The following is a 14,628-nucleotide window of genomic DNA, read 5'->3' on the forward strand; positions in this document are numbered from 1 at the left end:
CTCAATAAGTATGATTGAATGAATACACATTTGGTGACCCTCTTTGTATCACTGATGCAGCAAAATCTAAGTACTGATCCTTTCTTTACCTATCCACTGAACGTATTGAGAGAGAGCTTTAAAATGGAGAGGAGAGTGATCTTTTTTCTGTTTTTAGGTAGTGGGAGAAAGCCGAGATGTGATAGGTATATAGATATACAAGTGACATTACCGTCTGCTGACTGTGAACAGAGCACTGTACTGATTGCTTGGGAGAGTACAATAAAAGAGTATAACAGTTGGTGGACATGTTCCGTGCCCACAGCTAGCTTACAGTGTAGAGGATGAAGATAATACTTGATTTAACATAATCCGTTTTTATCCTAAAGATGAAGTCCTGAAACCTTGTGTTTTGTTTCTGTTATTTGTGATACAATAATAGAACACTTGTACAGCTTACATTTTTAATATTTGATTTGGGTTTTTTGTTTTTCATAAAGAATGCTACCCTGCAGGCAGAGAAGCAAGCATTGAAAACTCAGCTGAAGCAACTCGAGACCCAGAATAATAATCTTCAGGCTCAGATTCTGGCACTTCAGAGACAGACTGTGTCTTTGCAGGAGCAAAATACCACCCTACAGACTCAGAATGCCAAACTTCAGGTTGTCTTTATATATTGTGTTATTTTTTTGTGTTATCAACCTTTTTCAAATTCACCAGTCAGTCATGATGCTAACTAGACTCTGTTACAAAGCTTGAATTGAAATAATACCATGTCAACTATGTAGCAAGCTTCCAAGAATATAATTTGCAGTGTTGATGAGTTTCTGTACTAAGGAGAGTTAATGATTACTAGATTTTATACACTTAAAGTTATAACCTAAATGTAGCAATGGTGGAGGGGGTTTTTCTTTTAGTGACCATCACTTTTTGATCAATTGATCTTTGCTGGATTCGACCCAACATTTCACTAGCACTGTTCTAAGAGCAGTACATCATAAAATGGCCCCCAGGCAATTCAGATAATTGGATTCCAGGGTCTCTGATCATGAAAGAACTGAGGTCGTTTTTAGCTGATGCCATCTGACTGACTGGAAGAGAATGACAAAATTAAAGATCGTAACTCATGACTCACCAAAGGGATAGCAGAGCCCATAGCAGATGCTCAATAAATACTTCTGGCTGACCGAAACCTGAAATACCGCAATCAGACTGGCGGTACTGATGTGCAAGTGGTGGGTTGTCAGAACCAAAGAGACCCAAAGCTGTTTAGCTCAAAGCCGAACATAGGTTTTTAATCTAGGGCTCCACATGTGGCCTGAAAAGCACCCCTGAGGAAATCCCATTCTAAGGATAATAGCTCAAGCTCTGGATCTGATGCTTTACCTGCCAAGACCTGTAAATTTAGAAACACCGTATGCTGATCAGAATGTTCTACATATTCTCTTCTGAGAAGCAGCACGGCTTAGGGGATAGAGTGTGGGCCTAGGACTCAGAAGGACCTGGGTTCTAACCCCGGCTCTGCCACATGTCTGCTGTGTGACCTAGGGCAAGCTACTATACTTCTCTGTGCCTCAGTTATCTCATCTGTAAAATTGGGATAAGAGTGTGAGCCCCATGTGGGATAGGGACTGTGTGCAACCTGTTCAAAATGCATCTGCCCCAAGGCTTAGAACAGTGGTTGGCACATAGTAAGTGCTCAACAAGTACCATTATTATTATCATTGTTATTATTATCTTCAACATATGGCACATTGAGGAAGTATCACAGGAATTTAAAAATGACATTATTATTATAATCAAGATGACAGATGAGAAACTGATGACAAAATGTTGTCTTGAAATTGCAGCGCTCACTTGTCAGCAGGTCCTAACCAGAATTCTCATTATTAGTTTGGCAATTCAAGAATCAGGGTGTGTCTTTAAACAATAGACAGAGTTCAATAGATGCAACCTTTCTTAATAGTAATAATAATGTTGGTATTTGTTAAGCGCTTACTATGTGCAGAGCACTGTTCTAAGCGCTGGGGAAGATATAGGGTAATCAGGTTGTCCCACGTGAGGCTCACAGTTAATCCCCATTTTACAGATGAGGTAACTGAGGCACAGAGAAGTTGTGACTTGCCTAAGGTCACACAGCTGACAAGTGGCAGAGCCGGGAGTCAAACTCATGACCTCTGACTCCGAAGCCCAGGCTCTTTCCACTGAGCCACGCTGCTTGCCTTGTTGGATACAGCAGACATAAATTCCATAGCTTAATGACTGAATGGGGATATGATCAGCAGTGTCAGAATTGAAGAGATTTTATTTGACCCTTTCCTCATTCCCCAGTGGAATATGTTAGAGTTGTGTAATAGGGCTAGTTTTGTTCAAGTTATTCTACTCAGCCGTCTTTGCTGATCCGACGAGGAAACTGCTGTTCAACTGTGACTCTGCTCCTCTGGGAAACTCTTCCAGCTCAGTAGACTAAAATTCCGTGAATCAGTCATCAGAAGTGACTGTTCTGTAAAAGCATATACCCTGAGAGGCTACTGGTGAATTTTGACAATGCTGCAGGATGAGCCAAGCACTATGACCTGCAGAAAGGCTGAAGTTGTTAGCACTTGCCCCAACAAACCCTTTGTACAGCCAAACATAGAACGTAGAGCTGAATGTTATCACTGAATTCTGCTATCTGGGGATATTTTGCACACTGTCAAATGGGGAGACAAACAAATGAGGCTACAGCAACCGTTTATTTTCACCAGATATTATTCCAGTTCTACCATCGTCAATCCCTTCTTATTACTCCTGGATCCCCATCATCTTCTTCAAGAAAGAGAATCAAACCCTTAGACCAACTCCATGGTTTTTCATTGAAAGAATGATGTACTACCTAGTAATATTTAACAAACCATAACTTAGACTTTAGTGATACCCAGGTGATTCTGCACTTTGCTCCTCTAAGTGCTGAACATTCAGTCTAGCATTTCAAATACATTTTTAAGGGAGTGTAAACTTCTCTTTTACCTTCCCTCCATGCCACGCAAGAAACCCAAACTAACGCAGAACCTTTCTTTGCTTTTAAACTTTATTCCAATAAAGAGACTTTGGGGGTAGGATATAACCGAAATATAAATTTTCATTAGTAATTTTTTTTACAAAAACATAGTAATTGAAAACAACTATATGGATCTGTATCTGGCTAAGTGAAAAGGTAATAATTGTGAGTATTAATATATAGTATACTATAATATACTCTATATTCCATATATAGTAGTGTCACAATGTAGCAATTATATACTATCACATAGTGTACAATAGCATTGTGAGTGTATATATAGTATTGTCATTCTTTTCATTATTTTAAGCTAAGCTAATGTAAATATTATTCTCTAATAATAATAATATGCATTGTTACAGGTTGAAAATTCTACTCTTAATTCTCAAAGCACTTCACTAATGAACCAGAATGCACAACTACTTATACAACAGTCTTCCTTAGAAAATGAAAATGAGACTATAATCAGGGAACGAGAAGAGCTGAAATTGCTTTATGAATCACTGGTCAAAGATCATGAAAAATTGGAACATCTTCATGAACGCCAAGCTTCTGAGTATGAATCTCTTATTGCCAAGCATGGAAGTCTGAAATCTGCACACAAAAATCTCGAGGTGGAGCATAAAGACCTTGAAGATCGGTAATTTGCATTGTTACCTGTATATGAATTTTAAAATTTCCTGCATACCTTAATATAAATGCCATATGTTGAATTTACAGAAGGTATATATCTAATTATTGTTAAACAATAACTAATGTTAACTACTCAACTAATAACTAATATTGTGTTTATTAGTACCTGTTGACTGAAATGCTTAATTCATTTTCCTTCTGTTAAAAAGGCATTAAGCAGACTTTCTCATTCTATATGTAATAATTTTTCAGTTACAATCAGTTGCTGAAACAAAAAGGACAGTTGGAAGAGTTGGAAAAAATGGTCAAAGTGGAACAAGAGAAAATGCTTCAGGAAAATAAAAAGCATGAAACTGTAGCTGCAGATTACAAAAAGCTTTGTGGTGAAAATGATAGGTAATGTATCCAGTTTCTTGCCTTTTGAAGTGTTGATTTCTAATAATCTGCATGTTCTTGTGATCCTTATTCAGCACTACTGATGTTATTACTGGATTTTTTATATTTATCAATTGATTGTTTTTCATTGTAGTTAAACACTGAAAGCAGACTACAGAGGGTAATTGTGGAATCTCCATCCCCAAAATTTGCTTTAGGTGATAGGCATTTGCCTTCTTAGTGGCAGGGGATAGACCTGATCATTTCTGAGCTGCTTTAAAGTTCCATGGTTCACTTTTGTGGCCTTGTCTGTGGGGACAGAGATTGGTCAGTGTGTGGCATGTGAGAGATTTTCCTGAGCCATTCTAGAGCTTTACTTTAGGACATCTAAATTCATTATGCCAATTGTTAATCCCGTTGTTGTGTAATAATAATTATGAATATTATTACTGTTGTGGTATTTGTTAAGCTCTGATTATGGGACAAGCACAGTTCTAAGTACTGAGGTAGATGCAAGTCAGTTTGGACACAGTCCATGTCCCCACATGGGGCTCACAGTCTAACTAGAAAGGAGAACGGGTATTTAATCCTCTAAAATATAAGATTATCATTCAGTGGTATTTATTGAGTGTTTACTGTGTGCAGAGCACTGTGCTAAGCTCTTGGGAGAGAATGATACAGCACAGGTGAGAGACATGTACCCTGCTTACAAGGAGTTTACACTCTAGAGGGGGAGATAGGGACTGATCCAAGTGCATAGGTGACAGAGAGGAGAGAGGGAATAAGGGAAATGCCTCTTGGAGGAGCTGCGATTTTAATAAGGCTTCAAAGGTGAGGAGAGTGAAATCATTTGAAGAGAAACCCCAGGGGATGTTGGCATGTGGTGTGGCAAAGTACATAGGAAAGAAAGAATAGGTCCAATTTAGAAAATGGAACAAAGAGGGAGGGAGGATAGTTGCTGAATGCATCGATTGTTGGCATAAATTAAAAAAAAAATTCAAGACTACACACTTAGGTCTTAATTATCTGGATCATTGTCTGAACTCTCATTTCCGAGCCTAGCTTTTAATTGCATATGGAACCCAATTTACTCCCACCAAGAGAGAGAGAAAAGGCTGATAAAAGCCTCTGGAGACACCCAGTTCCATGCATTTAAATAGGGATGGGAGATTTCTTTCTGTGCTGGTGCCTAGTCAACAGAATCAGACTTGTATAGTGTTTTGATATCAGGGCTGTACTCAGTAAGGGAAGTAGGACTGCGAATCTGTGACACATCACCCGTGAACAACTATAAAGGCTCCAGGGAATTTAGAAATGAACAGTGAGATACCCTACTCCTAGGTAATAGGGTAATAACCTCTATGCATGCTAGGAAGTATGGCCTCAAGTCTAGCATAAATCTCTACCTTTCAATGACGGGATCTGCAGGCTGTGCCCTGGTCTCAATTCAGGGCTCATCTCTATGTTGTGAAGTAGGGAGAGTGGGAAGAGGCCGAGAAGGGCTAGTAGTTGGGCTTAGTGGATAGAGCCCGGGCCTGGGAGTCAGAAGGACCTGGGTTCTAATCCCCAGGCTGCCACATGCCTGCTATTTGACCTTGGAGAAGTCATTTCACGTCTCTGGGCGTCAGTTACCTCATCTGTAAAATGGAGAATAAGACTATGCCCAGCCCAATTACCTTGTATCTACCCCAGAACTTAGTACAGTGCCTGGCACATAGTAAGTGCTTAACAAATACCACAATTATCATCATTATTATTATGTTGTTGTTGTGAAAGAGAATTCATTTTTGAGTTGGAAACTCTCGATTTTATTTGTGTGATTTACTTTGGTTTTTTAAATCCTGTGATTTTGTGTATTTAATGTGCTTCATCTCTTTTTCCTTTTAAACGTTTCCCCCATTTTTTTTCAAATCATTACTTTCCACAAAAACATTTGTTGCCTCTTTGATGAAATCTTGCATGCTTGTCGGTCTTTTTCAGAAGATCCAGGATAAAAGATATTTATCGTCAGTAGAAAAAAAAATTACTTGCATGTAATTTAAATCCTTTAATAGTGTCTCTTAATAATAATAATAATAATGATGTTGGTATTTGTTAAGCGCTTACTATGTGCAGAGCACTGTTCTAAGCCCTGGGGTAGACACAGGGGAATCAGGTTGTCCCACATGGGGCTCACAGTCTTAATCCCCATTTTACAGATGAGGGAACTGAGGCACAGAGAAGTAAAGTGACTTGCCCACAGTCACACAGCTGACAAGTGGCAGAGCTGGGATTTGAACTCATGAGCCCTCACTCCAAAGCCCATGCTCTTTCCACTGCGCCACGCTGTCTCTTCTCAACATTCTTTCTTATCCTCCCATTTTTGAAAATTTGATTGTAAAAATACCTTTTTTAGAAAAATAGAGGCTTTCAGGTAGTGCATTTTAATTGTCAAAGTAAGCAGTTTACACTCGAGGAATGCATGTGAACACAATGTGGAACTATAGAATTTGTAAACGTCAGAGAGAACTTATTGATGAAAATTTTGTTTCTGTAACTATATTACCATGCTAATTTCTTACAGGCTGAATAACACTTATAGTCAGCTACTGAAAGATACTGAAGCTCTTCAAACTGACCATAAGAATTTAAAGAGCCTATTAAATAATTCCAAACTGGAGCAAACCAGATTAGAAGCTGAATTTTCTAAATTAAAGGAACAGTACCAACAATTGGATATTACATCCACAAAATTGAATAATCAGTGTGAGGTAAGATTTAGTCATATTTCACTTACATCATAAAAACTGAATTTTTGGAAGTGCCAAGATGTTCCTATAAATTAAGACCCGTTTTTTTGAAACAATAAAGATATGGGCATCAAGATTTTATATGCCTCGTGTACACTTTATATGCCTCGTGTGCACCGTTCCATGTTTTGCTGCTTTTGTCTTTGTTTGCTATAAAGAATGAATTATTTCCAATTTAGGGAGGGTATTTCCCTCTCCAGGCTTCATTTGACTATGGTTTGAAAATTTAACAGTTTTTAAGGGTGGAAAAAGTAGCTACAAGAGGTATCTAAATGGGGAGAATTAAAAATGGCAAGTGGGGGCAATTATAATAAATCCTCACAGCTACTTCCAAAACTTAAAAGGCTTCATTTTTGCATGAATGGAAAAAATAGTTCTGAATGGAGCATAGTTTAACCAAGGCTCTGATCTACTGTTTATAATAAATGATTTGGTTAAAGTGACATGTTTTGACTTGTTGAGAAAACAGAAGAGGTTTGTTAATATAACTTATTCAAATTAGAGAAAAGGTAGCCCCCACATTTTTTGCGTGTCTGCAAAAGTCATTTATTAATTTTCATTTCCCCCAATTTTTTGTTACTCTGCATATATCTGTACAGCTATTTGAGTAGGTAGTTCTACAGTGTGGGAGTCAGACCTCAGTGCCCTTTGGTCCCAGATTATATTAGTTGTTTCCTACCTTGTTCCATTTCAAACGTGAATGCTAATTTTACATAAATTTTACTTTTTAACAGTTGCTTAGTCAGCTTAAAGGAAACTTAGAAGAAGAAAATAGACACCTGCTTGATCAAATTCAGACATTAATGCTACAAAATAGAACACTATTGGAACAAAATATGGAAAGCAAGGACCTATTCCACGTTGAACAAAGACAGTATATGTAGGTACCAAATTAAAATTTATCTACTATTACTAGAGTGCCCTTGAATTTAGTCTTGAATTGAGGGGAAAAAGAAACAAAAGTAGTAAACTATCTTGGGCTCTCACTTTAACTGTTCTCACTGAAGAAAGGGCAAGTGATGAAGAGATACCAAAATGTAAGCTCCTTTGGTTAGTCATTGTATCTTCTGAATCTGTTTGGGAATCTCCCAAGCACTTAGTTCAGTACTAGTGATTGTTGGCAGGACTGCGTCTGTTTATTTTTATTTTGGACTCTCCCAAGCTACTGTTCTTTGCCGACAGTAAGCGCTCAATAAATATGATTGAGTGAATAAATGAAAGAAGAATGATTGGGGTTGGGTGACTTTTTTCCTTCAGAGGTAGCTGCCTAAAAGAGATTCTTTACACAGTCTTCAGAATAACGTCCTTTCATGGGGCCCTAAAAATAATGCTGTTGATAATATTTTACAACCTCCTATAGAAAGTACTCTTCTAAGATTAGGAGCTATACCTCTGGAATATTTTGGGTGGATTTGAGTCAAGGTTATAATGATGGTATTTGTTAAGTGCTTTCTATGTGTCAAGCACTATTCTAAGCACTGGGGTTGATATAAGCTAATCAAGATGGACACAGTCCCTGTCCCACAAGGGGCTCATAGTCTTAATCCCTATTTTACAGCTGGAGTAACTGAGGCATGGAGAAATTAAGTGACTTGCCCGAGGTAACTCAGCAGACAAGTGGCAAGGCTGGGATTAGAACCCAGGTCCTTCTGACTCTCAGGCCTGTGCTCTATCTACTAGGCTATTCTGCTTCCCTAGGTATCTTGTATTATAAAAAAGTACAGTCTGCTACGTAGTGAGGTAAAATATACCAGTTCTAAAGTTTCACATTTTTTGTTGTTCTTAGTGATAAATTAAATGAACTCAGAAGGCAAAAGGAGAAATTGGAAGAAAAAATTATGGATCAATATAAATTTTATGAGCCATCACCTCCTAGAAGGTATTGCTGAAATAAATTTATGATAATGCATGGAAATATTGGTAAATTAACAGTTCCCACAAGTATGTTTTAATAAGAATTGTTTTGAAAAGCTTTAAAACTAATACACTTTGGTTTGAATTTTATGATGTCGTTAACAAATAGAAGAGGCAACTGGATTACTCTAAAAATGAGGAAACTGATAAAGTCTAAGAAAGATGTTAATCGGGAACGTCTGAAATCTTTAACGCTAACACCTACCCGCTCTGAATCAAGTGAAGGATTTCTTCAGCTACCCCTTCAGGACAGCCAAGACAGTTCTTCAGTGGGTTCTAACTCTCTGGAAGATGGCCAAACCCTGGGGACCAAGAAGAGCAGCAGTGAGTCCTTGAGAAATGATTAGTTTTAGTTAGAAATGTAAATATCTTTTGCGCTTAGTCAAAACAACACATTGCTTGTGAAAGTAAGATAAATGTCCTGACTTTTCAAAGTGTCCAGCATAAGTTTAAATGCAAGAAAGTAGGATTGAGAAAGAACACGTTCATGTTTCAGGTAATGACTTAAAAAGATGGTTTTTCCTTTTTTCCTCATTTGGTGTGTTTGTGGGTCTTTCCCTTTCTCTCTCTCCTTCTCCCGTTCTCTTTCTCTGTCCTCACACACACACACACACACACACACACACTCACCCTGTCACACACATGCTGTTTCACTTGTATAGTCACCTTTCAACTTCTGCTCATTGCCATCCCACCATCCCCTGGTGGGGTTTATGGTCTCTCAATTTCCTCTTTCTGTAAAATATTTCTAAATGATAAATACCAAAGATTCTTAAGCACTTTGAATCATCATCAAAAGAAAGTCATAAAATCTCTGAATCGTTATTAAAGTAGGAAGTAAATCTGCCTTGTGCCACCATAGAGACCTCCAATCTTTTGACCCCCTCTAAAGTCCTCGTGCCCCATTTGGTCTCCATGCCCAAACTACCTTCTTTGAAAGCACAAATCAATACCCTCAACATTGCCCTCCCCACTGAACTCAACTCTTTTGCTCCCCTGGCCCTCCTCCAGTCTCGTACCACTAGCCCACAACCTTGGATCACCTCTGCAGAAAGTTTTCTCTCCTCCTGTTCTCGAGCTATGTCCATCTCAGTTTCATCTTCATCTACTTTAATTCTGCCCTCTCCTTCGCCTGACAACACTACTTCTCCATCCTTATTGACGCCCATGCTCATTGCCTGCATCTGCTGTTCCAGACATTTTAACTCCCTCCTTTAAATCCCCTACCCCCACCCCATTCCACCTTCCCGGAACCACATTTCTTTCCCGTAATCATCTGGCCACTTAAATAAAATTAAAACCATCTGACCTGATCCAAATCTCCCCTCCTCTTCTCCAGTCCCTCCCTCTTCTTCCCTCCTCTTCAACTCTCCCTTCTTTCCTAGCAGTATCTCAAGAGGAGAACCTTCCTCCTCCTCTCAAAATCTCCACCTGCATCTCTGACCTCATCCTTTCGCACTTTATCAACCCACCTGCCCCTTGCTTTTTCCCCTCCCTTACCACTATCTTCAGCCATTCACTTTCCAATGGCTCCTTTTCTATGCTTTCAAACATGCCCGTCCATACCCTATCCTAAATAACCCCTCCCTTGACCCCACTATGCCATTTACTTATCATCCCATCTTCCTTCTTCCATGTCTTTCCAAACACTTTGAGCAAGTTGTCTGCATCTGGTGCCTCCATCCTCTCCTCCAATTCTCTCTTTGACCGCCCTCGAATCTGGCTTCCACCCACTTCTGTCCATGAAAATTGCCTTCTTCATTCATTCATTCAATAGTATTTGTTGAGTGCTTACTATGTGCAGAGCATTGTACTAAGCGCTTGGAATGTACAATTTGGCAAAAAGGTCACCAAAGGCCTTTTTTCCAAATACAGTGGTCTTTACTCTGTCTTAATACTTCTTGACTTCTCAGCTGCCTTTGACACTGTAGACCACCCTGTTCTCCTTGAAACGTTATCCAGCCTTGGGTTCACTGACAATGTCCTTTTCCTGATTCTCCTCTTCTCTCTCTTACTGCTTCTTATCTAACTGCTCCTCTTTCACAGGCTCCTCCTCTGCTCCCACTCTCTGACAGTGAAAGTCCCTCAAGGTTCAGTTCTGGGTCCCCTTCTCCTCTCCATCTGCCCTCACTCCCTTGATGAACTCATTCCCTCCCACAGCTTCAACTACCATCTCTATGCAGATGATCACCAAATTTATATCAACAACCCTAACCCCTCCCCTTCTCTGCAGTCTCGCTTTTCCTCCTTCCTTCAGGACCTCTCTACCTAGGTGTCCCACATAAACGTCAAACTTTACCTATCTGAAAAATAATTCATCTTCCCACCCACAACCTGTTATTTCCTTGGCTTTCCCATTACTGTCTACAGCACCACCATCCCTTGACTCATCTTGCCTATTCAACCCACATATTTAATCCGTCACCAAATCTTGTTGGTTCTACCTTCACAACATTGCTAAAATCCTCCCTTTCCTCTCCATCCTAACTGCTACTATTCCGATCAAAGCACTCATCATAGCCCACCTTGATTACTGCATCAGCTTCCTCGATGACCTCTGTGTTTCCTGTCTCTCTCCTCTCCAGTCCACACTGCACTTTGTTTTTTGGATCATTGTTCTAAAAAAAAGAACATTCAGTCCGTCTCCCCACTCCTGAAGAACCTCCAGTTTTTGCCCGATCACCTCTGCATCAAATATAAGTTCTTACCATTGGCTTTAAGGCACTCAGTCAGCTTATCCTCTCCTGCCTTAACTCCCAATTCCCTACTACAGCCCAGCGTGCACACTTCACCCCTCCAATGTCAACTTACTCCTGTACCTCAGTATCACCCACCACCCACTCCTTGCCCATGGTTTCCCTCTGACCTACAACTCCCTCCCTCTTTATATATAACAGATTACCGCTCTTCCCACCCTCAAAGCCTAATTAAATCGAGGCCTTCCCCAATTAATCCTGCTCTTCCGCTACTCTCTTTTCCTCGGCATCATCTATTCACTTGGATTTGTACACTTTAGGCACTTGTTATTCACCCCACAGCACTTATGCACATATCCATAATTCATTTATGTTAATGACTCTCCCTCTAGACTATAAGCTCCTTGTGGCCAGCGACCATGTTCTACCAACTCTATTGTATTGTACTCTCCCAAGTGCTTAGTACCGTGTTCTGCATACAGTAAGCATTTAAATCCCATTGGTTGATCAACCGATAAAGTAGGGAAAAACAAATTAAACGAAGCAAGTAAGATCTCATTGTGATAGTGATCTCTTCAGAAATATCAGGTTGCATGGTTGTATAGGTATTGGTATGGTTGGATGAATGTGTGCTTGTCCAGGCCGTGGTGTGACTCTTTATAATCCCAGCTAGAATTGCCAAAATAGGACTCTAAAAAAAGAAATTTTCCTTTGAAATTACTTGGGTTTGAGTATTAAAAGTAAACATGGAAAGTTACTTCACACTGGTATTCATTTATTGTCAGTGTTTCTTGGAAAATTAAATATCTTGAAGAATGGCCATGAGAAAGCTACGGAATATACTACTTTTTTCTTGGTCCATTATGAAGAAAGGTCTATGAACCCAATTTGTAAAACCCATATCTTTGGCAAAGAGTTGAAATAATTGTGTTTTTGAGATCTATCTCTCTCTTTCTCTCTCTCTGTTTCTCACACACACGTGCACGCGCAAACCCCCACCTCACACTCAGCCTCTGTTTAGCCAAGCAGTGTCCATTTTCCTACTGCTCTCAGTTCATTTCCTCTTAATCATTGAAAGCAGCTGTGTTTACTGACCTGCAAAAGAAGTAGGTCGATAAAAGCTTAGGAACATCATGGCAGAGCCTACTCTCCACACCATCAGCAAGTTAGAAGCTGACATACATCTGCTGTACTCTCGTTTGTGTACAGCCCTCTTCAGTTCTAAGACCAAAGAAGCTGACTGTTTACGTGATTGTGGTAACCTTGAGAATGAGCCTGATTTTAAAAGTAAAACAAAGTTGCAGCACAGATTGGGTGGTAAAGTATTTGAAGGAAAATAACAGGTCCACAGACACTTCTGCTTAGGTGTCTTATCTTTCCTTAAACGGTAGGCAAGTGGTTAGTCACTTTTGTGCTCTTCTGCTCCAGATTCTCTTGTGCTTGCTAATCCTGACACATATTTGCCAGCCATAAAATTTTCCCGTGTCAGGGATTGCAAACTAATTTTAAAACCATTGTCTCCCAGGGTTTTTTTTAATGCCTTTGAATGAATGAAATAAAATAGCACTCCCTTCTACTTGCTTGCCAAGAGAGTGCCACCTTTACCCTTCTCTCTTATCCCAGTTTCATATTATACTCAGTCTTGATGCTAACACTGCAGTACTCAATGCTTCCGGCAGACTGCTCCTTTTCTTACAGTCGTCCTTCTTTCCCACATCCACATTCTTGTAGAGACTATGGACTTGCCCCACGCCCGCAACAAGAGTTCTTTGCAAATGATAGCAAGAATATCACCTAATTTTCCAGCATTAAAAATTCATGCACTAGCATTTACACTGAACTGAGAAATGAATTTCCAACTTCTCTTTGTAAACCTTTGGAAAATAGTGATTGCTTTTTGAATTTGGTCCTAAAGAATTCTTTAGTTTGCTTTAAATCTTCCTTTTTAAAAATTTCACCACCGTACTTCGGAAGTAAATAAGCTAAATGTTTACGTCTACTTAATATGTTTACGTCTACTTAATTTTTTTAAAAAGTGAACCAGATTGAAAACTTTTATACCTGGCAAGGGAAAAGGAAATAAATAAAAAAAAATTCTGAAATCACATACTTGCTTATAAGTAACCCTGTATTCTTTTTCCTCTAAAAAATGTCCCCCTTTTTCCCAGAAAAAGATTTCCCAGTATATGTAATTCTGATCAGTTCTTTGTAGCAATGTGACCATTCCAAATTTTCAGAATACATGCTCCTCACCATTGTCTTCAGTGCTGATCCTAATATATTAGCAGTTTCATGGTTCAGGTTTCATATTTCATTTATCATTCAGTATCTGAAAATAATAGGTTTTAGCATAGCTTACATACTGAAAGTCAAACATTTTCATTTCTGTCTTTAGTTTCAACATTTAACTTCCATCTGTTCTTCTCCTTTTTCTTTCATTTCCCTGTTTCTGTTTTTTCTCATGCTCTGACATTAAAGTGGTTGCCCTGAAAAGACTGCCCTTTTTGAGGAACAGACCGAAGGATAAAGACAAAATGAAGGCCTGCTATCGTCGCTCCATGTGTAAGACTTTCTGACAGTTCAGCTTCTTTCAAATGGCAACACAGCTTCATTACTAATTTTTTTCACTAACCTTTCTCTGGACTGCTCTTTTCTTCCTGTTTGGCAAGGTGCAGTCCTACTATAATACAAGGAGCTGGAGCAATAGTATTTTAAGCCATGCACTGAAATTACATTATATGCATGTTTATGCATATACACATCCATGCATTTGGGTTAGTATTTAGAACATGCATGTTATGTGTATGTAAATTTCCAGTGCAATCTAAATTTAGAAAAAAAACCCTGTATGCCACAAGGACTTTTCATAACTAATATGTCATTTTCTAAAATTATCACTAATCCTTTGGCTTGAGGAACTGATTTTTTGAAAGATCCTTCAAGACTATATCGTGGCCTGCAACTCTTAAAAAAGTATTTGTCATTCTTTCCTTATTAACTTTCTTTTTCTGTCACAAAACAGAGATGGGTAATCCTAGAAAGGTATTGAATTCATACTGCCCAGGGTATCTTTTCTTTAAAGGCTTTCCTTTCTGAATTTACCGTTTATCTGATATACCAATTAAAGTAGTCCTTCAGTAAGCTGCACTCACCAAGGACCCCGCCCATTGGCCATCTTCTCTTTGATCATTCCATTTTGTCA

General features: G+C 39.0%; 1 protein-coding gene across 9 annotated transcripts in view; it reads left to right on the forward strand.

The window, feature by feature from the left end:
* The window catches only part of CCDC88A (coiled-coil domain containing 88A), a 107,645-nt gene that overhangs the window by 77,159 nt on the left and 15,858 nt on the right, over nucleotides 1-14,628 (forward strand). For 7 of the 9 annotated variants that reach the window (XM_029072069.2, XM_029072068.2, XM_029072070.2 and 4 more), the window contains exons 19-26: nucleotides 480-641; nucleotides 3,382-3,659; nucleotides 3,905-4,048; nucleotides 6,591-6,777; nucleotides 7,551-7,696; nucleotides 8,603-8,695; nucleotides 8,840-9,054; nucleotides 13,905-13,988. In XM_029072069.2, coding sequence (XP_028927902.1) covers nucleotides 480-641; nucleotides 3,382-3,659; nucleotides 3,905-4,048; nucleotides 6,591-6,777; nucleotides 7,551-7,696; nucleotides 8,603-8,695; nucleotides 8,840-9,054; nucleotides 13,905-13,988 — 1,309 coding nt within the window. The remainder of the gene's footprint in view (nucleotides 1-479; nucleotides 642-3,381; nucleotides 3,660-3,904; nucleotides 4,049-6,590; nucleotides 6,778-7,550; nucleotides 7,697-8,602; nucleotides 8,696-8,839; nucleotides 9,055-13,904; nucleotides 13,989-14,628) is intronic. The other 2 variants (XM_029072071.2, XM_029072064.2) reach the window with 1 other exon arrangement.

Source organism: Ornithorhynchus anatinus, chromosome 9 (assembly GCF_004115215.2).
Source record: "Ornithorhynchus anatinus isolate Pmale09 chromosome 9, mOrnAna1.pri.v4, whole genome shotgun sequence".
NCBI lineage: Eukaryota > Metazoa > Chordata > Mammalia > Monotremata > Ornithorhynchidae > Ornithorhynchus > Ornithorhynchus anatinus.